At 40.7% G+C, this 25,449-nt stretch overlaps 1 protein-coding gene and 1 long non-coding RNA gene across 2 annotated transcripts in view; both read left to right on the top strand.

Moving 5' to 3' along the window:
* The window catches only part of LOC110004479 (uncharacterized), a 73,908-nt gene extending 64,861 nt beyond the window's left edge, over positions 1-9,047 (top strand). Inside the window, exon 3 of the long non-coding RNA XR_010665145.1 lies at positions 8,942-9,047. This is a non-coding gene — a long non-coding RNA (uncharacterized lncRNA). The remainder of the gene's footprint in view (positions 1-8,941) is intronic.
* Positions 9,048-9,721: 674 nt separating this feature from the next.
* On the top strand, positions 9,722-25,338 carry LOC110001771 (NXPE family member 3-like). Its single transcript, XM_065951637.1, has 7 exons — positions 9,722-9,737; positions 9,790-9,889; positions 10,442-10,616; positions 12,056-12,351; positions 12,672-12,742; positions 13,486-13,692; positions 13,776-25,338. Exons 1-7 carry the CDS (start codon positions 9,722-9,724, stop codon positions 14,318-14,320), a joined length of 1,410 nt encoding a protein of 469 aa, XP_065807709.1. The 3' UTR covers positions 14,321-25,338.
* Positions 25,339-25,449: the final 111 nt, after the last annotated feature.

The following is a 25,449-nucleotide window of genomic DNA, read 5'->3' as shown; positions in this document are numbered from 1 at the left end:
GTGCCGTTTTGCATTGCTGAGGGAGCAGAGGTGCAGAAAACAAATGTCCAAAAGGCACATTGAATGTTCTTTGGTCTTCTGCAGGAAATAAAAGCTAGAAAACAGTCAAAGTCTGGTTTTCTTCACTCCCCTGATCACATCTGTTACACTGCTTATTCCCTCGGCTCACTTCCTCTCCCCCTGCACCACATCCTGCCACACAATAGCAGTTACACCCTGATTGATCTCATAGATATTATGACCTACAACAAACCACCACTGTCATATGATCCGACTACAGCCTCACCATCTTTCAAACACTGCAGAGCAACATCTCCTGTCCATTAGGCTACTCCCTGGACTACAGCCCATCTGTTTGGAGGTGAGTCTGCTTTAAACACGCAGGTGTAAGAGGGTCATTTATTTATAATTCATGAATTTAAAGGGGAATCTACAGGAGTGACTAATAAAGTCAATCAAAGAGCTCTAAATGAAAGAAGTGACAGTTCATTTTTAAATCAATTGTCTCAGGCAACCGATATGATCAGTCATTCGACCTGTTTTTAACTTTGAAATGATGATTAATCCTCATGAGGCTACAAGGTTATATTTCTGCTCAAACTGAGCATTAAGGAAGTCAAACCTCTGCCTGCACTGTTTTTAAAGGTAAAGAAAGCGTCCAATAACAGTGAAAAACACATGGAAGCATATTGCATTAACATGAGAAAATACAAATCTGCTCTGTTTTAAAAGTCAGGTGAATGCAGATACTGTAGCTACTTGGATTTGTTTTTTCAGTTTCATTTATCTAAATGTAAACTTGCTCCACTTCTTAGAGCAGGGATGTCAAACAAACGAACTGCGGGCCGTATCCGTATCCGTATAAATTCAATATTTGTAATACTTATTTTCCCCGAATTTGATTAAAAACCTTTGTATAATGAGCAACGTAAAGGTTGATGTCATGATACGAAAATGAATTAAACGGGGCACTTTGAACTATCTTCTCAGCAGGGAGTATCATCAAAAAGACGAGTGGCCGAGCGCACGAGCTGCTCCTGCATTACGCTGGTAATACATCACATCAGCAAACAGGCTGAACACCTGAGAGAGGTGACACAGAATGCAGGTTTTCAAGAGAGATCGAAGGAGCGATATTTCTTTAGTTTTATTTGCTCACAAGTTGCCAGAATCGTATCAAAGCTACGGGACTTAACCGCTGCACTGCGCGCGCATCATGACGGTCTTCAGTTCTGTGCACACTTCTTACCAGCTTCTCCTGTCTTGACTGATGTAAAACAAAATGTTGACTAATAATAACAAAGCTTCCTATGGAGTGAGCTACAAAGAGCAGCTCGTGTAAATAAAAAGCAATCCTCCATGCGTAACGGCCCAGACCGTCTCCTCACATCCAGACTAAGTGTAGGTTGTGGACACCGGCGTTGAGACTGATGCATCTCCCGACTTATTTTACCTCTGGTTATTAAACAGTAAATTAAAATGAATATTAACTGATTTTAATTACAGATGGTTCATTTTTAGGTCACCCAGATGTGAAAGTGTTGTGTTGATCATCTAAAAGTTTCATCACTTCTAAATGCAGTAGCCTGCTGTTGCGCCTTTATCACCAGCTCTCATCAGACTGTAAAAATATAACTATTACTGAACATTTCATTCTTATCCAAATACGATATCACGCACAGGCTGCCCGATCATACAGAGGTCCGCTGGTTTAACCGAGGAGCAGCGCTAAAATGCTTCCTCGAATTACGCACGGAGATGGCACAGATTCATGACGCATAAAAAGTCAGTGACAGAGTTAGATCACGATAGTACGGACACGGAGAAGAACGGACAGCCAGACTGATATCAAAAGTCTTTTAACTGAGTTTACTTAGTTGAAGAACGTGCACTCCACACGGAGCTGATCAGACTGCAGTGCGCAACGCTGAAGGATCAATTTAAGTCTGTTGGTTTGGAAACATGTTATCATTTTAGAATGCCTCACACTAAAATACCTGAAGATGACTGTTTGCATCAAAGACACTCTGTGTGTTTGTGATAACTTATTCATGTGAGCAGGTTTTATCTGTAATGAACCTTAAGGAGTGCAAACTGTGCTGTGGCCTGACACACACAGATCTAAAGTCTCTCTCTCTCTCTCTCTCTCTCTGTCTCTCTCTCTCTGTCTCTCTCTCTCTGTCTCTCTCTGTCTCTCTCTCTGTCTCTCTGTCTCTCTCTCTCTCTCTCTCTGTCTCTCTCTGTCTCTCTCTCTGTCTCTCTCTCTCTCTCTCTCTCTGTCTTTCTCTAGTAATGCACTGATACCAGGGCAGGTAGAATCACCTGTGTCAAAGTTTCTATAACCTTGAACAGCAATATTAAAACATAATATAATAATCTCAAACAAAACATAATTATTGATGTTTTCTTCTGTAATGTGGTACATTTAAATATTTCCATGTGCCAACATGCAGTTTGCAATGACAGAGTTAAACCCTCTGCTTAATCACTTTTACATTTTATGCGTTAACATGTAGTTTTCTATACAAGTACCTTTTTTTTCTAATCATACATTAGCCTATAAATCCATGTGTCAAGTTATAGTGATGTCAGCAAAATTAGTCTGATACCAATAGGACTTTGACACCCCTGTCTTAGAGCAATGTTGTTGTTTGACTTAGTTACCGGTATGCACCTCCAAATGTAGTTATGTTCATTTTTGGGTTTATTCTGAATTATTTAAAGTTCCTGTGATGATTTTTTTTTTTAAACCTTCCTGGGTGGCGATTTTCAGTTATCAGTTATCAGTTTTCAGTTATCAGTTTTCAGTTAGTTACACTTGCACTTTGTTACAGTTGGCCTATTACGTCACATACCCAATAATTGAAAACATCCATGTACTTCAATGTGTTTCAGTATAAAGTAACAAAAGTTTATTTAAAGTTTAAATGTTTAATTAGTAACAATTAAAACGTTTTCTTAGAAACAATCTTCAGTTAGGCATCAAGTAAGGTCTTTTACCTGTTTTTGTAAAGTGTGTCGAGATAACACTTGTTATGAGTTGAGGTTATACAAATTAAATTGATTGATTGATTGATTGATTGATTGATTAGGCTAAATGTACATGTTGTGTGCCTGCAGGTAAACTAACCCTACCTTAAGTCAACCTTTTGTCCTCAAGTAACGTCAGCACATTTCATAAGACCATGTAACCTTGGCACACCTGATTGTGAGAATTTGACCATCAGTATGAACATTGTAATTATGTTCCTGTCAAACCTCAAGTACCAAAAACTTGTTTTGTTGTAAACTCCCTGTTTGGTAACAGATAATTATCACATTCTCAATTGACTAGATTAGTTTGATGTTGAAATCTAGACATGATAACAAACTATAAATATTCAGAGGTTTTTATGACTGAGTGTCTTCAAGAAGAATTCATATGATAAACTTAACACAGAGTCTGTTTCCCCTTTTTGTTGTTTTAATCCAGTACCAGAGGACTCACCATGTGGCTAAAAGGTTTTATAAGTAACCATGTCAACATGAAACTTCTGAAGACCTGTGTCATCCTTCTCCTTCTGACTGTGTTGTTCTTTGTACTAAGAAACATGGACCTGCTGCAGGTGAGAACTGGGATTATTGGTAACACTTTAAAGGTGGTCATTGAGTGTCTTTCAATGTACTAAAGTGGGGAATGGGCCCCCCTGGGGGCTCCTGAGACACTGAAAGGGGGTTCGCGAGATGCTTTCCATAAACAAATAAAAGTTTTAGGATTTGCAAAATGCATATTTTTTACCCATTATTAAAATTATTTAAAAAGTCCATTAAATGTAAGTTTGCACAGAAGTGCAACAATGAAGGTGTTCATCTGCTCCCTACACAACCCAGTCTCATGTCAAAATGTGTAATACCTACGTTGGTCCACAGCGCAAAACGTAGTAGTTTCACAATAAGGGCTCTAAAATTGTGACTTGTCTACGTTTCCTTTAGTCTATTCTTTTGTATAGGCACACCTCAGGTCATGTGACTGCCCAGTTTTGCCCTGGCGAAAAAAAAAAACCATGGTTTTTTTCGGTGGAAAATGCAATATTTTAAGATAGTTTGAGGCTTAAGTGTCGTTTTGATAACCTTCCTGGTGACAAATGTACTTTGTATCTTCATAATCTTCGTTCGGTTTATGTTTATGATCTTTAGTTTGTTCGTTTCTACGAAGATTCTTTCAGGTCTCGATAGAGAAACGTTGTGCTGTTACGTTTTCTACTGTTGCTATGGTGATAGCTATGGACGCTACCAACAACGAACCAGAAGGAAGTGGACGTTCGGTTCGTGGCTCTTAAAACGGGTTACATCAGACCCTAGACATCAAACTAAGCTCCTATACAATAAATAATGATTTCTGTTACATTTTTATGGATGTCTTTCATTCCAACCAAATTTAATAAAACGATTGGAACAGATCGATGCATATTAGCAACATTATAAACTATAAAATGTAACAATACATAAAGACAATACTGTACAGTCTGTGTGATTTATATGATTAAACAATTTTATTTAACAAAATAATCCTAATGGATTAGATTAATACCAGAAAATGCAATCAATAAAGTAAACGGCCGGCGATAAGAACTACAAACGGCCGCATGACACTGACATCAGATAATGACGTATTGATAATCATCACTTGTGAGCGACCTCTTTATTAGATCTTTCAAGGGGTATTTACTGATGTTTTTTAAGGTTGGTTGCAAAAACACATCTTAAATCTGTGTTAACCAAAGATCCCATTCCAGGAATCTAAGCAAAAACCCATTCAAAAAGCCCATTATGCTATGGTCTGCCAGTGTGCTGCTGACATGCGCAATCGTGCAGTCACGCCCACTGTCAGTTTAAAGGCCGAGGGCGTCCCCCGCCCCCCTCTCCCTCCTCTCCGTAGACTCACATTTTAAATCCCTTTTTCATACACTTATGTTTGATCTAGAACCCACAAGTCACTTAAGGCCCCACACTCAATTTGCCAAACCTTTTAACAATTGAAACACTTTTATCAAAACATCAAAAAAGGGTGTTAAAAAGTGTGAAAATGTTCCAAAAGACAGAGGGTCATTCTCCACTATATGCTGTATGCTTTGTGAACAAGACTGATGTTAAAAACTCATTTTAAAGGTGCTTAAAAGAGCTAATTTGACCATTTGAGGCCTAGCAGAGACATGAAGCCTGTTCAACCCTGTTGCTCTATGAAAGACATTAAACTGAATATTAAAACAATGAATGATGACAAATTAGATTAACTCTTCTATAAGGAAAGAAGGATAAAAAAAAGTACTAGGATGAATTAACATGGACAAGAGCATAAGAGATTTTTACTTTTAGCCATAATTCTAAACCAGGCACTTCAGGCTGTCCTCCAAGCCTATAGTTCCTCAGATTTTATGATATACTTACACCAAAACAAACAAACACACGAAGAAACAAACAAAATAAAAAAGAATTATGAAAGAGCTCTATGAAAGTATGACTGCAAGACCCCTTGCCTATGAAATGAGAAAGTTTTTGGCTTAGAGCTGAATGACATACATTGTTGGAAAGGTCTCATCCTGGAGAGTAACATATGAGAAGATGAGGTTTCTACATGACCCCTGTTTTGAAATAATGACCTTTGAACCTTGAACCAAGGGCATGTTTGAAGGCTTATACCTCAGCAACAAAAGGGGCTACAGACATGGGAATAACTGTTTTAGAGAGGTCTTGGAACAAAGTACCATGTGAGGGTAGTCAGCTCACCAAAACAACAGGGGGAGCTGCTATATATGATTATGATACATTTTAACAAATGTATCAATTATTTTTTAAATATCTGATAACATAAATGTGTTAACCATCCAATTAAACTCCCCTGTGTACCCTCAATTAAATATTTATAACTTCTTATGTAAGGGAAACACTGACATTTGTATAAAAGACTACAATTCCTTAGAGTCAAGTCAAGCTTGATACTGAACGGCGCCATAATTGTAGTCTTTTCCGTTTCCAAAAAAAGGTTGTAACTAGGATTATAAAAGGGTTACAAAAGATATATTCATTGAATATGTCACGGATCACGTGTGACCAAAGTATTTATTGCATAGTACATATATGATCTATGTTAAAATAAAGTACATATATCAGTTCATTTCGGATATTTTGACTGTTATTCCAGAAATGGGAATTTTGGTATTTATGTCTGGCGTTGTGCACAGAGGGAACATAATTAGGGTTGTAAAAAATGTATATCTACCCACTATATCAAATATTTACTAAAGCCGAATGGGTTTTGTAAAATAATCTAGACTATATATATTGTAAAAAAGTACAATATAAATATAATATAAATCACACAGACTGTACAGTATTGTCTTTATGTATTGTTACATTTTATAGTTTATAATGTTGCTAATATGCATCGATCTGTTCCAATCGTTTTATTAAATTTGGTTGTAATGAAAGACATCCATAAAAATGTAACAGAAATCATTATTTATTGTATAGGAGCTTAGTTTGATATCTAGGGTCTGATGTAACCCGTTTTAAGAGCCGCGAACGGAACGTCCACTTCCTTCTGGTTCGTTGTTGATAGCGTCCATAGCTATCACCATAGAAACAGTAGAAAACGTAACATCACAACGTTTCTCTATCGAGACCTGAAAGAATCTTCGTAGAAACGAACAAACTAAAGATCATAAACATAAACCGAACGAAGATTATGAAGATACAAAGTACATTTGTCACCAGGAAGGTTATCAAAACGACACTTAACCCTCAAACTATCTTAAAATATTGCATTTTCACCCGAAAATAGAAGGGATGTCCGCCATGGTTTTTTTTTTGCCAGGGGAAAACTGGACAGTCACGTGACCTGAGGTGTGCCTATACAAAAGAATAGACAAAAGGAAACGTAGACAAGTCACAATTTTAGAGCCCTTATTGTGAAACTACTACGTTTTGCGCTGTGGACCAACGTAGGTATTACACATTTTGACATGAGACTGGGTTGCCCTACAAATAAAAACACACAGATATCAGCTGTCTGCTTGATTATTACATTTTGTATGTCCACTCAGTCCTTAAGTTTATACATGGAGATTACTTGGGTTCTGCTTCTAGCCTTTCTTACAATGAATTACTAAAATATGGACAGTGGGGCGCCCCAGTCTCCAGCACAGTTATTTTGAGGGTCCCAAGCTGAAATGTTTGGGGACCCCTGCTCTACGCTATGAATGCTAAAGTCCCGATTGAAAGAGTTTGTGTTGAGGAGACAGGCTGGCTATTCATCAACAAGTGACATCAGGAGGGTAATAATGTCATAACTGTGAGGACCAGAGGGGTATTCCATGAAGCAGGATAAATTCAATTCTATTAATTTCAAGAAACTTTGTTTTTCCCCTGGGGGCAATTCAAAGGCACCCAGAGCAGGAGCATAACAAAGAAGTCTAAAAACTTTGAACTAAAAATATAAAATATCAAATTAAATACTAAAGTTAAAATACAAAATAGATGCAGTAGAATATAGATATAAGTGGACAGTGATCGGACTAAGTAAACTGAATTATTGACAAATGTAAACAGAGCTATATGCAATAGATTTATACTGAGTGAGGGGAGCAGCTGGCCGGCCGTCCCGTCCATGTAAACACGCTGTAGATACGGCTCTGAAAACATGACAGACAGAGGGACTCGGGTGTCACACTCCTTGTAGACAGTCATGACTCAGAGTTATTTTCAGAGGATATACTTGATTTCTGCTGGATTTATGTGTAAAATGTTGCACATTCAGCCTTTAAAGTATGCACAGACTCTTTATAAATTTGAACTAGCTCCATTCAGACAGCTGCTGTACCTTGCCATATAAATGATGCTGTGCAGCTGTATAACAGAGTTCATTTCAATCTGATATAAATTGTATATTATTGTTTTATCTTATTCCTGCATTGGTTAATTTACATTTCATGGTAGGCCTACGCCTTTAATTTGACATTTCTGTAGGTTTTTTAAAAATATTTTCATGGGGGGGCAGTGGGTGTTATAAGATTGTAGATTGTTAGATTGTTGTTAGATGTGACAAATATATAACAGGCTTAGTCCATAACTATAGAAATAAAGTTATTACAACACAAGCTTAGTCAATTTTTTTTTTATTTAGATATTTTAGTGTAAAGAGCGTAATAAAATGTGACATATTGTACATTTCCTGTACACTCCTGGTTTGATAGAAAGGTGTGGAGAATCACATAATTAACAGAGTGACATCTTGGTGGCACTCTGTTGTCTCAAGTGACTCACACATCTTGCTAGTTGTTGTCTCACTCAGACTGACAGTTATGTAGCAGTGCAATTGCTCATACAATGGAAAACAGAGTTGATGAAGGGGCAGAAGAAAGGATCCTTTGTTTTCTTGTCCCCTGACATCATCATATTAGATCCCGAGCAATTCTGTCCCGAAACACTTTTTTTCCCATGTTGAGATCATTGCAGTGGATATTACTTCAGTATTTTATAGAGTGGCCCTCAGTGTATTGGCCTGGTCTCATAAAATGTCTATAATCCGCCTTTAAATTAATAATGCGCCAGATACAGAAACACCTAACTTTGAGAGGGAAAAGTAGACAATATATAATTGGAAAAAAATAAAACACAACTTTGATCATTGAAAAGAGTAAATAAGAGAACAATTGTAAATGAAATGTTCATAAGGGGAGAACATGCTGTAAGATCAAGAAATGTAAACGACTATTATCCTTAGGTCAAGTTAAGAATAATTCCAAAGTGACTTCCGGCATATTAAAATTTAAAAAATAAACAGTTATTAATAATACAAATTTATTTGGATAAATATTCCATCTTTTTTTTTTTGTTTATTTTATTTTATTAAATTTGTTTGATGCATCTTTGTCACCATCCTTCTTTTTCAACACCTTACCAGCGAAATTATAAAGAAAACTCTGCCATCATCAACAAGAAAGTGAACTCTACTCAGCCCACTGCTCCTCCCACTGCACCTCCCACTGCTCCCCACACTGCTCCTCCCACTGCTCCTCCCACTGCTCCCCACACTGCTCCTCCCACTGCTCCTCCCACTGCTCCCCACACTGCTCCTCCCACTGCTCCCCACACTGCTCCTCCCACTGCTCCTCCCACTGCTCCCCACACTGCTCCTCCCACTGCTCCCCACACTGCTCCTCCCACTGCTCCTCTCACTGCTCCTCTCACTGCTCCTCTCACTGCTCCACACACTGCTCCTCTCACTGCTCCTCCCACTGCTCCTCCCACTGCTCCTCCCACTGCTCCCCACACTCCTCCTCCCACTGCTCCTCCCACTGCTCCCCACACTGCTCCTCCCACTGCTCCCCACACTGCTCCTCCCACTGCTCCTCCCACTGCTCCCCACACTGCTCCTCCCACTGCTCCTCCCACTGCTCCCCACACTGCTCCTCCCACTGCTCCTCCCACTGCTCCCCACACTGCTCCTCCCACTGCTTCTCCAGTGCCTGACAACTTCTGCACCTTCAAGCCACTGTCTTCTGCAGAAGCTGAGGAGGAACGTCTCATATTGGACTCCATTGCTTGGCCTGAAACTCCTCCTCTGCCAGTTCCTTTTTCATTGAATCAGACAAGTGATCCCGCCCACAGCACCTTCATCATTCTCCCAGGGGGGGTTGGAGACGAGCGACATGTAGGAGAGCAGCTGGAATTTATGATAAAAATGTACGACTTCCAAGGTAACCCCAAGAAGTCTGGAGGAGATGCAATTGTTGCCCGTTTGCACAACAGGGCACTTGAAGCAGGTGTGGCTGGACGAGTGGTGGATCACCTTAATGGCTCCTACTCTGCTGTATTCCCTTTACTCTGGGAAGGAAGTGCACAGGTTGAGGTAAAGTTCAAGGCTATATCTTTAAATTGTTAATGTACAATAATTGATGCCAAAATAATTCCCTAATGCAATGTCCTGTAGGTCATTTAATTCATGAAATCTAAACCTTTCCCCCTGACTTACTTTTGCAAACAAACAACAACATAAAAAGTAAGAAAAAAGAAAAGACATTGTGGAAGTCTTAAAAACTGCTGTTCCTCCAATTGTCTCTTCTGACGGTCTCTAATGAGTCATTCACCTTTGATCCCGTTGTCAAAATGCCCAACTTTACAACACAAATAAACATGTTTTTTTAAATGTTTTATTTAACCAGATAAATAACTCATTGAGATCAGGATCTCTTTCACAAGGGTGACTTGGCCAAGAGGGCAGTAGCACACATCATAAAAAGCATTACATGATAAAGAGATAGTTTACAATCAATAAGTTAGGAGAGAACAACAATTTACAAATTGCAAATTGATTTACAGATAAAGTGCAGAATCTTGATCACAGAGTACAATTCAGAAACACAGATACTGTCCAATTGTCTCGTGTTTTTTAACTTTTAAGATCGAGCCAAAGGCTTCAAGAGCTCCGCCATTTTCAAGTCATTTTGGAGAAAGTTCCATGCGGTGGGAGTAGCAAAACTAAACGCTCTTTTCCCGAGCTCAGTGCGGACACGAGGCACAGACAGTTTAAAGATATCACAGGAACACAAGGCATAGTGGCTTCTGGTTCTTTGAAGGTATGAACATAGATAAGAAGGCACCAAACCAAGAAGAGCTTTATAAATAAGCTTCAGCCAGTGTATATGCCTGCGCACCTTCAAAGATGGCCAATCTGAGTTAGTGTACAGGTCACAGTGATGAGTGAAGCGTCTACAAGCAGTCTTACAAAATGTTATTTTCTTCTGCTATTCTGGAAAACTTAACATTGAGGAAATGTATTTACCACAACGGTTAAACGTTATTAAGCCAGTAGCTTTTACCTGAAAAATAAAATATAGACTTTAAACAAAAGTAATGCTACTCAATCATCACTTGAGTGGGCCTCCATACATCTGTAGTGGTGACTGTGTCTCCAGACAGCCTGTCCTTTGCCTGCATTTTAATGTTTTGGTTTTCTGGGTGTGGAGTGGATGTGCTTCCCCCTGCCAATGTCAGTGTGCAGGTGTGTTTAGGAGTGGATACAGTTCAGTTATTGGTTGTGATTCAGCCCCCCGCTAATAAGATTGATGTGGAAGTAGCAGCAATAACTTAAAATATAATCATAGTGAGGTGAGACGAAACGCTACACGGATAAACCTTGTTCAAAAACGAGGGTTGTCTCTCACTCTCTTACAGAATTGGCCTGCATTCTGTTGGACATGCAGATGTCATACATCGGTGGTTAGCTTGTGCTAGCATGCAGTATTGCAATGTACAAACAGGAAACTTACACACTACTCACCTGCAGTGAGTGTGTGCTTCTGGGGACGGTGAGCGCAGGAGGAGGGACCCAATTTGGATGTTGTGTTCACAAGCTGCAACAAACAATGCCACTGACTCTACCTTTACATAAGACATCAGTAGAACACTTTAATAAACCTTTTTGTTGGGTTGAATTACTGAACTAAAGAGGTTGTTGTTGTTGGATCCTTTTGGAGATATTTTCATGCAAATGTTTGTCATTTGTTGTGACTGTATGTAAAAATGTTTCCTGTGGGCCAGAGAATGGTGTGAGGATTGTTGAATGCTTTACTCCACAGACAAGTGGAGTGTCTATAATTGTAAGAAAACAAATTCTATGTAGGTTCCGTAGCCTAGTGGGTATGATGTGCACCCAATTTACATCGGGTAAAGTCCCCTTTGCGGCGGTATGGGGTTCAAATCTGACCTTTGCCCTTTGCTTAATGTCATCCCCAACTCTCTTCTCCCAACATTTCCTGTTGTTGTCAGCTGTCCTATCCAATTAAGATGAGACAGGTCCAAAAATATACATGTTGATGTAAACAAGTTCTACTGGCCAGCTAGTTGAGAGTTGACCATTTGCATCAATGTCTCTTAAGCTTCTAATTTAAAATACATGAACAACTTCAGTCAGCTGACACCAAAAATACAACTTTGTTTTCTAATTATTCAATTAATAATTAGTAGGCATGACTTGTATGCTATAACTTTAAACTCTTGTTCTTTGTTTTATCAGGTGACGCTTGTCCACTCAAGCGAGGCTATCACAGTCCTCCGTAGACTAAACAGAGAACATCCTGATAGGACTATCTTAAAGAGCCTCTTCCGCTCAGGTTCAGTCTCTGAAACTACCATCTGTAATATTTGTCTACGTCAAACCAACCAGCCACAGTGCAACTACACTGACCTCCGTACTGGTGACCCGTGGTTCTGCTACAAGCCAAAGGAACTGAGCTGTGATACCAGGATGAACCACATAAACGGAGGAATGCGTATAAAACTCAAAGCTAATGAGGCGAACCTTTTCAAAAGGTGAGGGAGCACAGCAATAGAAACGATGCATCTAGTTTTACATGTAATGACTATAATCAAAGTGTAAAGTATGTATCTCCTGGGGGGAAATGTCGTGTTTGTAACTACAGGAGGCAAAGATGAAATCTTAAGATGTTTATAGTGTAAGATGATACCTATCAAAACACAATTAAAGTCTCTCTCATCAACAAAACTATAAAGTGTATCCATGGAGTCCAAATATGTAGGCAAAGTCATTTATGGTGACTAAATCACATTTGACATTTACATATTGAAGTGTGTTTAAGAGATTCTTAATCATGGGAGCTTTTTCCCCCCAGCAATGTCAACATGCAAGTCTTCATTCAGGCTTCAGGACCGGCCAATGTTACTGTGCTGCCTCAAAGGAAAGGTAAAGCACAACTTTTCTACTTTCAACTAAAAAAAAAATCTCCATGTGACCTTGAAAATAAAAATGTATACAACCTAACTCTCTGTATTCAAGCAGATATACATATAAGGCAAAAATAAATAAAAATAAACCAGCTTCTATCTATAAAACTGAGGAAGAGCTGCAAGTGCTTATCTCATTTACGCTAAAAAAAATAAAAAATAAAAAAACAGTACCAGTGTACTAACAAAAAACTCAAATCACTTAACATGTGTAAATAGTTAACTTTAAATAATTAACATTGTCAAATAAAAAGCATTTGGTAGCATTTTCCTTAACCACAATAAACATGTGCATTCGAGACATACACTCACTATATTGTAGTAAAGCATAAACTTAATCTTTTGAAAAACATCAAAGAACTCTGTAGAAGCCATTTTAATCATGGTCCATTTAATTTAAGAATTTTGATTTCAGTTCATGTTAGTAAAACACAACATTTAGATCATAAGAAATAAGAATATCATTTACAGTAAATATTTCAGAATCAAGTAACAGATTGGCTCCTACTAAGTGATAAAAACTGTTTATGAAAGTTGCCACTACAAATGTTTTTGTGACATATGTATAATGTCCTCATTAGTGTAAAGTAAAATGAGTAAGGTAAAGCAGAGACCTTGTTTTGGCCTTTTTAGGGGATCTGTTGACAAATGATACAACAATCGTTTAATAACCAAATGCTTATTTTGATCAACAATTCTCAGAGCAACCCATCGATAGTCTGGGCAGTGGGAAGTCTGGACTCTCTGGGTATTACTACCAGGGTGTGTGGCGACCACTAGGTGGCACCAAAGTCCACCAATTCAACAACTCCTCTGCCATCAGTCAGTGTCTGAAAGGAAAGGTGGTCCACATGTACGGAGACTCCACCATCAGGCAGTGGTTTGAGTACCTTAATGCTTCACTTCCAGGTAGTTGATTCACAGTGATTTCAGGCAACAGTTTAATTGTATTTATTTCACAGCTTAATCTGCTCCTTTTTTCATACTTTCAGATGCTAAAGAGATAAACCGGAATAATCCGAAGAAATCAGGACCTTTCATGATATGGGACAATGCAAAAAACATCTTGGTGAAGTTCCACTTACACGGTCCTCCTCTTAGTATTTCCGTCCTTATCCCAACCAGTGAGCTGCGTTACATTGCCAATGAAATAGATGATGTAGTTGGTGGCACCAACACAGTTGTAATTTTTGGCATCTGGGCCCACCTCACTCCTTTCCCAATGCAATTCTACATCAGAAGGCTTTACGGCATCCGCAGGGCGGTGATTCGTCTGTTAAACAGGGCTCCAGACACGCTGGTGGTCATCAGGACTCCAAACCTCAGAGGTACAAACCCCAATATATTTGCCTTTAATGACTGGTATGCTATTCAACAGGACAAGGTGGTCAGAGCTGTGTTCAAAGGACTTAATGTTCAGATGGTGGATGCCTGGGAGATGGTTCTGGCCCACCACCTGCCTCACTACATTCACCCACCTCCTCCCATCATTAGGAATATGGTTAACATTATATTGTCCCACATGTGCCCCCAATAGTGCATTTAATAATAATAATAACTTTATTGATATAGTACTTATCTAAACAAGGTTACAAAGTGAGTTTAGGTGCTCTGATGGCAAATGCCCGGTCGCCCTTGGTAACCAGCCTTGATCTAGGATCATCTACTCTTGATGATCTAAGATTTGGCTTGGAGCATAAGGGGTTAAAAGTTCTTTAATGTAAGTGGGGGGCTAGACCGTGTTGTGTTTTAAAAGTTTTTAAACTCATTTTTAAATCAACCCTGTAAGTAACGGGCAGCAAATGGAGGGAGGAAAGGATTGGGGTAATGTTGGACCTGCAGTTTGCATTTGTTAAAATCTGAGCAGCAGCATTCTGCACTTGCTGGAGTCTGGCCATTGAGGACTGACTAAGGCAAGTGAAACGTGAGTTGCAGTAGCCCAAACGTGAAAAGACAAAGGCATGAATAAGCTTCTCTAGATCAGGGAAAGACAGAGTTGATTTAATTTACTAATGTTTCTTAGCTGGTAGTAACAGGATTTAATGAGATTATTGATGTGCGGAATGAAGTTAAGCTGTGAATCAAATGTAATACCTACATTTCTACCTGTAGATTTTATATTGGGTGTTAGAGGACCAAAGAGCAGCTTCAATTTGCTTGCTATATGATCGGGGCCAAAGAAAATGACCTCTGTCTTCCCTGTATTAAGCTGCAGACAATGACAGCTCATCCATTTCTCAATGGTGGCCATGCACTCCACTAAATTGTTTAAGCGGCTGATATTGTCTGACTTGAAGGACAGATATATTTGTGCATTATCAGCATAAAAGTGATAGGAGACCCCCTCAAAGTAATTCATAATATTTCCAAGTGGGAGCATATGAAGGGAAAACAAGACTGAACCAAGAATTGAGTCCTGTGGCAGACCGTACGTCATGCGGGCCGAGGAAGAAACAAATGACCAATTGAGACAGAGAATCCTCTATTTGACAGGTATGACCCAAACCATTTGAGTGCAGTTCCGGTGATGCCTACACACTGATCAAGTCTATTGGCTAGAATTTTATGATCAATAGTATCAAATGCTGTGCTTAGGTCCAACAGCAATATAACCAAACATTCCCCATTATCAGCGCTCATCAGCAAATCGTTTGTAGCCCTAATAAGAGCAGTTTCGGTACTGTGTCGTTTGAGGAACCCTGATTGAAACTTGTCGCAGATGTCATTATTGTTTAAAACAGATGTCAGCTGGCTAAAAAGACACCTTTTCAACCATTTCAAGAACCTTAGATATGAACGAGAGTTTGGAAATGGGTCTATAATTCTCTGGAAGTGATAGATCAGGGTTAGGCTTTTTGAGTAAGGGCTGGATGCTTCCTTGTTTAAAATGATTGGGAACGGTTAATGATGTAAAGTAAGCTGGGGCCAATTGTACCAATAACCTCTTTCAGGAGTGAGGTGGGTAAGATATCAATAGGGCTTGAGGTGGTACGCATGTGAGACACAGTATCGATAAGCTCAGTAAGAGAAATTAATTGAAAATGGTTGAGCAGTTCAGAACAGACAGGATAATTGTAAATATGTGCAGTTGTCGTTGGTACAATATTAGACCTAATATCCATGATTTTTTTGAGGAAAAAATACTTTTCACAGTCAGCATTTGAGGAAGCTGACAGAGCTGGGGGGCAGGGTTAACAAAACCCTTTTCACACTTATGGAAATCTCCTGAAAAACTCCGGAGATTAGGCTCCCCGGAGGGGCCTTAGGCTATATGTGAACGCAAACAGCCAAATTTTTCGCGCAGACTTTACCCGGAGTTTCTCCAGCCAGACCCCAAGTATTTTTTCCACAAAAAGTCTGAGTGAGCTGATGTGAGAACACCGCAGCAAATTCTCCGGAGAATTCACATCAAGCCAATGGGAAGAGAATGACGTTTATATACGGAGACTGCCGCACGGTGCAGCAGTCAAGTGTCTGCACGTGACCACCCAATGCACGTAATTAAAACGCTGCATTATATTTTCTGTTCATCAGTATGTTGTTCTCCTCTCTTATGTGGATGTTGTCATTCCATTGGACTACACATAACATTGATTTAAAGTCAAGTATTCTCATTATAGCGTCGTGTAGTGGACTCTGTTGCTTTGGCCGCTACTTCTAAAGCTATTAACTAAGTCAACTAAGTAACTGTGTTGAGATAGTAAAGATGGAGTTTGGTTTATTTGGCCAAGGGAAAAATAATTAGAAAATTTAGAAGCACTATGTTCATTAAAGATACGTGAACAAATAGTACTGCTGGGGTATTTTGGGGCAGTATCAAACACAGTGCTGAAGTAGACACACAAATGATCTGAGATAAAAACGTTTTCCAAGGCCAAACCTAGAGTAAAATCTAATGTGTGGCCCCTGTTGTGAGTTGGCCCAGATACATGCTGTACTAGGTTACTCAGTGATTTTTAAAAACTCAGTTGAAAGACCATTAGAGGGATCATCAATATGGATATTTAAAGTCACCAGCAATAATAAGTTTGTCAAAGCCAGCAAATTAATTTAAAAAACTATCATTGGACCCGGAGTCCCTATGGCAATATTCAACGTCCTCGACAAACTGATAACAAAGTTTATATGGCAGAACAAGAAACCAAGAGTAAGACTTAAGACACTATTACTACCAAAGAAAAACCTAACCTCAAATACTACTACTGAGCAGCACAACTGAGGACCTTAATAGCATGGATAACTAACGATATTGATACCGGCCTGGTCAGTATAGAACAAAATTCATGTCCAGACATCCCTTTAGGGGGGCTTCCATTTCTAAGCCAAGTGAACTGGAAGAAGTTAAAAATAAAGAATGAATGGATAAAATTCACGATGAAGACTTGGCTGGATATAAAAAAAACAATTTCATCTTTTTACTTCTATAACGAGGACATTTAAAATTGTAGCTATTCCAGGATTTTTACCTATTAAAACTGTTAACGGCTTCAGAAAATGGTCGGACAAAGGGTTAACTACCGTTAATCAGCTCTTTCAAGGGGAATTATTGAAATCTTACGAACACCTCCAGAGAGAATTTGGTTTATTAGGGATGGATGCTTTAAGATTTCTCCAGTTAAGACATTATCTAGAGACGCATTAAGACTGGGAGCTGATATGTAAGGGCGCGGTCACACTGGCCATCAGTACCGTGCCCAAGCACGCTTCAACACTAAAGTCCAGTTCGTTTGACCAGTGGGACCACTCCATATCTTGCTCAGACACGGTACACTTCCTTGGCTTTGGCACACTTTGGAGAGGTGTGCTTCAGCACGGTACACTTCATGCACGAGCACAAGCACGCGGGTACACAACGCTGACAGCCTTCATTATGGAGAAATCCAGAGTTTCATGTCTGTATCTGACTAACATGAAACAATATAAGACACAAAGAAGCTGTCATGTTCTCTGTGTTGTTCATTATTTAATGGCTGTGTAATTATTTATGGCTGTGTCTGATTAAAATGGCTTAAAGGGCCCATATTATGCTTTTTCTGGTTTTATATACTCTTATAGTGTGTTTTCCAAGTGTCCTGTGCATGTTTAGGCACATCTATGTGCAAAATTTCAAAGTCTGCGTGAACGCGGCTTCTCCTCTGTCCTCCTGTTAGCTGTAGCATTAGCTGCATGTCGTGCTCAGTTCTAGTCCCACTCGGAAAAAATTTGCCAGTGTGACGTCTTGTCAGTGTGAGATCACTGATCTAAGCCCATTGGCTCGTTGTGGCAAGCACGTTAACTTCTGTGGCACGCCCACGATATGCCGTAGTGCTAAGGTGCTAATGTTTATGCTCCCCTCGGACAGAGCCAGTGGCTGCATTCCCAATATGGTAAAAGACGTGGGACATTTCCGAGAACCGTGCTGAGCGACTGACCAATTACGGCAGAGCCGACAGGCCGACCAATCAGATCAGACTTGGCACACGTGGGGACTCTGAACGTGGGCACTTCAGAGCCTTAGAGAGAGAGTCAGAAGTGAGCCGGTGCATGGAGCGACAGAACATGAAAACAGACACTTTTTTCGAACTTTAGCTATTGCGAACATACTTTAGTAGGTACATAGATTAAATATATGAACCCCAAAAAGGGCATAATATGGGCTCTTTAAAATGAGCTGCAAAGTCAGTAAAGTAGCTGTCATGCTCTCTGTGTTTTTCTCTGAGGTACAGACACGGACTCGACTGCGCGTCTCTTTTTCTCTCACTCTCTCTCTCTCGCTCTCTCTCTCTCTCTCTGTCTTTCTCTCTCTCTCTCTCTCTCTCTCTCTCTCTCTCTCGCTCGTCCGCCTGTTTTTAAACTGAGCACGCTTCATAATAACATAAAGCGTGCATGTGTTGAATTACGACGTTATGTACAAGAGGTAATCGTCCTTTTGGGCATGGTTAGTCCTGGCCATGTGGGTATGGCACAGCAGGGGGCCAATCGTCCTTAATGATAATAATAATAATAATACATTTTATTGATAAGCGCCTTTCAGGACACACAAGGACACTGTACAACAATCAACATTTTTAAAAACAGCGATGGATAACAAAAACAGCATACAATAAAGAAATGGAATTGTGGACAGTGTAATTACAGTTAAAAAGTTAGAGTGAGTAGGCGATCTTGAACAGATGGGTTTTGAGTCTGGAGAGAGTCAATATTGCGAATGTCTGGTGGCAGAGAGTTTCAGAGCTGGGGAGCAGAGCAGCTGAAAGTTCTGCCCCCCATGGTGCTGAGGCGGGTAAAGGGAACGGTGAGGTGGATGGAGGAGGAGGATCTGAGGGAGCGGGCTGAAGTGACAATGTGAAGGAGGTCAGACAGATATGGGGGGGCAAGGTTGTGGATGGCCTTGAAGGTGTACAGGAGGAGTTTAAAGATGATTCTTTGATTCACCAGGACCCAGTGGAGTTGCTGTAGGATGGGGGTGATGTGATGGTATGAGGGGGTTTTGGTGACAATACGGGCAGCAGAGTTTTGAACCAGTTGGAGTTTATGGAGGGACTTATGAGGGAGGCCGAAGAGGAGAGAATTACAATAATCAATACAGGAGGTGACGAGGCTGTGGACAAGGATGGAGGCAGAATGGGGGGTGAGGGAGGGGCGGAGACGGTTGATGTTTCGTAAGTGGAAGTATGCAGGCCGGGTAATGTTATTGATATGGGATTTGAACGATAGTGTGCTGTCGAGGATGACACCCAGACTCTTAACCTGAGGGGAAGGGGAAACTGAGGAGCTGTCAATAGTGAGGGAGAAACTGCCAACTTTGGATAATATGGATTTAGTGCCGACGAGAAGGATCTCGGTTTTATCACTGTTTAATTTAAGGAAGTTTGAGGAGAACCAGGATTTTATTTCAGATAAACAAGAAGTGAGGGAGGAGGGTGGAAGTGTGGAGTTTGGTTTACTGGAGAGGTAGAGCTGGGTGTCATCCGCAAAGCAGTGGAAAAGTATACTGAATTTACGGAAAATATTGCCAAGGGGGAGAAGGTAGGTGATGAAGAGAAGGGGCCCCAGGACAGAGCCCTGGGGCACACCTGTAGTGACTGGGGAAGGCGCGGATTTGAAGGATTTGAGCTGTATGAACTGAGTGCGGCCTGAGAGATAAGAGTGGAACCAGGTAAGGGAGGTGTGAGTGATGCCAATGGAGGAGAGTCTACTGAGGAGGATGGGGTGTGAGATAGTGTCAAAGGCTGCACTCAGGTCAAGAAGGATGAGGATGGAAAGTAAGCCGGAGTCAGAAGCAATGAGGAGATCGTTGGTGATTTTTAGTAGAGCAGTTTCTGTACTGTGACGGGGGCGGAAACCAGACTGGAAGGGCTCATAGAGGCTATTTTGATTTAAGTGAGACTGTAGCTGGGTGGCGACTATTTTTTCCAGAATTTTGGAGATGAAAGGTAAGTTAGAAATGGGGCAGAGGTTATTGAAGTTGTTGGGATCTGAACCAGGTTTTTTCAATATAGGAGTGGCAGCTGCAGTTTTGAATAATGAAGGAACAATTCCAGTGGTGAGGGAGGCGTGAATGATGGCAGATATGAGGGGAAGCAGAGAGGGGAGGCAAGATCTGACCAAGGTTGTGGGCAGGGGATCAAGCTGACAAGTGGAGGGCTTGGATTTTTGGATGAGGTCAGAGATTTCAGAGGGATCAGGGAATTGAAAACAGGAAAGCGACTGATAGTGCGGGAGAGATTCAGGAGGGGATTTGGACATAAGTGCTGGTGAATATTGTGAATTTTCTCATTAAAAAAATGCATTAGTGATTTGCAGGTGTCAGTAGAGTACAGGTGGGGAGGTAGGGAGTTTGGTGGCTGGAGAATTGTATTTATCAGTGAGAACAGTGTTTTGTTGTTTCCTTCATTGGAGATGATTAAGCCAGAGTAATAGTTGGATTTGGTTTGAGCAACTGAGTCCTTGTAGTGTAGTATATGGGTTTTGTGCATTTCCTTAGGTATAGAGAGACCTGTTTTTTTGCAGAGTCGCTGAAGTTGTCGACCTTTAGTTTTCATTGTCCGGAGATCAGGGGTATACCAGGGGGCAGTTGAGGAGAAGGAGACAGACCGTGTTTTCACTGGGGCAAGAGAGTTGAGAATGTTGTTTAATCCATTATTATAAAGTGCTACTAGTTCATCAGGGTTGGAAAGATAGTCCGGGATCAGAATATTGTCGATATTGGAGTGGAGGGTATCTGTGTTGATGTCCTTTATATTCCGAAATGAGATGAGACGTGGAGACTTGATTGCAGAGAGGCAAAGTGCAACATTGAATGAAAGGAGGAAATGGTCAGTTACATGGTGGAGTTCATCAGCTGTGCAGTTGGAGGGGGTGAGACCAGAACAACAGATTAAGTCCAGAGTATGACCTTTTGTGTGTCGGAAAATCTATGTATTGATGGAATCCAAAACTCTCCAGGCATGATGAAAAGTCTCTGGTAAGAGGCAGATTGCTATTGTCCATGTGTATATTAAAGTCCCCCAGAAATAATACATTTGGTGAAAGAGTAGATAAATGCGTGAGTAGAGAGGCAAAGTCATTTAAGAAGTCACTGTGATGCTTAGTGGGGCGGTAGAGTGTAGCAACAATGGTGGGAGTGGGTCCAGGCAGCTTAAATGCAACACATTCAAATGAACTGAAGGCAGGCATAGAAATTTGCAGGACTTTCCACTTCTCGTGGTGAATTATCGCGAGACCTTCACCCCGACCGTTGCCATGGGGATGTGAGATGTAAACAAAGCCCGGAGGAGTGGATTCATTTAGTTGAGAAAAGTCATTTGGCTGTTGCCAAGTTTCAGTCAGACAGAGAAAATCAAGCTTACGGTCAGTGAGGAGATCCTGGATGAGATGTCCCTTGTCAAACATGACAGCGGCGTTGTCATGTTTGACAGGAGCCTTAGCCGACCTAGCTTGGCTGGCTAATATGCGGCGATCAACAGCCCGGCCAGATTTTCTGGGAGGGCGACGAGAGGTAGACCAGAGGGATTTTATTGCTTTGGAGTTGTCCTGAAATTCCTGTGAGACCCACGATGGATATATCTCCGGCGGGGGAAGAGAGCGATGTCCGGGTGGAGTTGCAGCACTGGCGGTTGAGGCTCAGGCAGGTGCTGTATACCGAAGTATACCTGCCACAGGGTGATGGCAGAAAGACAGGAGCATCCAGAGAAGTGCAGACCAGATGTAAAACTTTCTGGCCCATATAGCGACTGCAATGGCCAGGTGGATCAGCGAAGCCGGGTGCTGCGTTGCAATGGGTAGGCTAGAGTTGGCCCGCTCGCACACAAAACGAGCAAAACACAGGAGCAACAACTGAATCTGTGTTTATGTGAAGATAGGTTAATGCTCTAACTCCCATAAAAGTGCAATTACGCAGTCCATTCAGGCCGTAAAACCAAACAAAATACTTAAAAATAACCGGTGAGCAGCGGCAGCAAGACGCGCCAGCGTCCACTCAACCGGAGTGACGGTTCACGTTCACATGAAGTGGCCGAAATACTCCCTGGTCCTTGACTACAGCACGCTACAGATGGCCAGTGTGACCGCGCCCTAAGTTACCATCGAGTTTAGAAAGAATCTTTATATTGACTGTGGAGGGAGTGTTGAAAAAGAATCTGATTTCCCATCTCTACAGATTGTTTCAGGGTAAGGACACAGGAGACACTTTACAAACAAAACAGAAATTAATTAAATGGGCATTAGAAATGAATACTATTATTACTGATGAAATGTGGGAAAAAACATGTCTTTCTGTGCATAAACTAACAAGCAGTCCTACCTGGAAGGGGGTCTGAAGGAGAATATTTAAAACCCCTCCTTTGATGGCGAGATACAGCAACACATCAGAGCTTTGCTGGAGAGAGTGCAGGAAGATAGGAGACCATACTCATAAAATCTGGGATTGTCCCAAATTGAATAAATACTGGAGACATATTCAGGCAGAGATCAAGAAAATTCTGGGGCTTGATTTGCCATTAGAACCAGCATTTTTTTATACTGGGGAACACTCAAAAAGAAATAAACACAAAAAAACAGACATATTTACTGAGTGTTGCTGTTGATCGCAAAAAGTGATTACGGTGTTGTGGAGTAATGTAAAGCCACCTACTGTACAACAATGGAGGGAAAGGTTAAAAAGTGTTTATGAGATGGAGAGCATAACAGCCTGACTTCAACTAAAGACAGATGTTTTCAAAAATAAATGGGAACCGGTACTACTTCATTTTCCAAGATAGATTAAGATCACAAATGCATAATGTACTTTCTACATGCAAGAGGTGTTGGACGGAGGAAGTCAAGAATATGAGGATACATATGCTTAAACATTTGGGGTATTAAGTATTGGCTGAATTGAAGTTTTGAGAGATACCTGTGCATGTGGTACATTTATGGACTGACCAGATAAAAGATTATCAGTGTCTTATGTTTTGTTTTTTCACCTGCTGTATGACCCATATTTTGTTTGTTTTTGTACATGTATGTATTTTGATATGATTGAAATAAGCAAAGCAACTTTGAAAGAAAGCTCAAGTTAAAAAAAAAAAAAAAAAAAAAAAACTACCATTGTGTCCAGAAGGGCGGAAGATCATTAAACAGAGGACGGGTGAAGTGCAGCAAGCATAGCTCAAGCATCTGGCTGTGGTCGCCATGCAGGTAACAGCCAGGTCTCAGTTAAAAATAAAAAGTCTAGATTCTTGGAGGAAATAAGATCGTTCAGAATGAAATCTTTTTTGGAGAGAGACCTTACATTCAAGAGAGCCAATTCCACAGGGATACTTTGGTGGCCAGAGGGGGTGGTCTCTATAGGGACTAAGTTACAGATCCTAGGGGCTGTAGGCATATTGATGTTATTTTTCAAGGCCTATTGTTGATTACAACCTGTGTATCAAATGTTGTTGTATTTAGACTTAAGGGAGTATAGGGCTAACAGCTGGTAGTTGACAGAGAATGCCACATGAGGGAGGTGGTGAGTATTTTTCAGGATGGGGTTGTGACTATAAAAAACGTGTGTCAAAGTATGTACACCCAAACTGCTAGGATGTATTCCATCTCTCCCATAAAAGGAGGGGCGATTCCAAAAGAGGTTAAAATGATCAATGAAAGCAGGACTATTATGGACTGCCCAGGTAGACTGCTGCCATGTGTGGAGACTGAGGATGCGGCAAAAACGACCGGCACCTAGGCCTAGTGGAGGAATGGGGCCGGAGACAAAAACACGCCTGCCACATGAATCCAGCGAGCAAAGGAGTCTGCTAAAGTCATATTTTAATATTGAAGATCGAAACATCATTGCAGCCGATCTGTAAGATAATGTTAGTAACACGTGGGTGTTTTGTCAAGAGACTGGGGATCCTATCCAGTATGTCCAACACCATAGCGCCTTGAAAACAGTATGTCACCGCTGATCTTCTCCTGACATGCCCCACTATGGAATCACCAATAACCAAGGTGTTCGGCTCCATCGCTAGCGATGCAGGATCCGCTCGCTGCAAGGAAGCAGGTGAGGGAGGATGATTTGCTGCAGATCGCCGCAAAGCCAGAGTGTAGTTCGGCTTCAAACGGTGCGTAGTGGGACGGGAAAAGGCCCCCCGCAGGGTTCGGTGGAGAAGCCCAGGTAGGTGGAAATCCAGCAGGGTTGCATAGTACCATGTAGACTAAACATTTCATATTGACTTTCCAACTGGATTTCCGTGTTTGAGGGGGTGTGATAAAAGATGCATATTGAATAGAGAAGTCAGGACAAGAAATGACACTGTTGATGGAATGTGTGAGCTTTGTGGGCCTCTATTTTACATAGTATTTCCTGGTGGCTATGACTGACTCTGAATACTGGAAATGGGGGATTGTCAAATGGACTGATCATGAATCCTTCTTTGACCTCTTTTTCCAATAGGGAGTCGACAATTTCAGATTGATGATATCATTGCTGACATCACTGGGGCAGACCAACTGAAGGGGTTTTAATTCTGAGAAATGTTTTCTTTCTAATCGTTTCTTTTATATTTAAGTTACTGGTGCAATATCACTTAATTATTGAAAGTTAATTTGGTTTAGTAAATGATCTGAGGTTAATTTAAGGGTTTATTTTGATTTCTTTGCTTCAAGAGAAAAGTGTAAACCCATTATTTGAGTTGTGCTGCACCCAGCATCAGTGGCTACAAGCCTGCAACCAATCATCATTATGATGTGAGCTCTGAATCAACAAATAAACATCAAGCTCCAAAACAACAAAAGCCTAAACATGCAATTCTAAAAAACAAATGTAACAGGAAATGTATGTGCCTCCTGGAAATGTTGCTAGACTGTTAGTGATGCACACGAAGATTATAATTACAGATTCTCCCTGGATCCGCACCGAGAACTGTCCTTATCAGGTTTCTTTTTTATCTTAGCATAGCCACAGTGAGTGCGTCATAACTTTGTAACTGAATGTCTATATAGTGTGGAGTTGGACTGCCCTTCTCTGGGCTTTGCTGCAGACTTATCTTTCAATCTGTACATTTGCTCTTCCTATTTGCAAAAGGAATAATAAAATGGCAACAAACACAACTGAATGACTCAAAGATCTTTTATTAAACAATCTCTCATTACAGAAATTTCCAGCACACATATCAATTCATAATCTCCAGTTCAGGGGACACTTAAGGGCCCAAAAAATAA

Source organism: Labrus bergylta, chromosome 23 (genome assembly GCF_963930695.1).
Source record: "Labrus bergylta chromosome 23, fLabBer1.1, whole genome shotgun sequence".
In the NCBI taxonomy this organism is placed as follows: Eukaryota; Metazoa; Chordata; class Actinopteri; order Labriformes; family Labridae; genus Labrus; species Labrus bergylta.
This window is presented reverse-complemented; position numbering and strand designations above follow the sequence as displayed.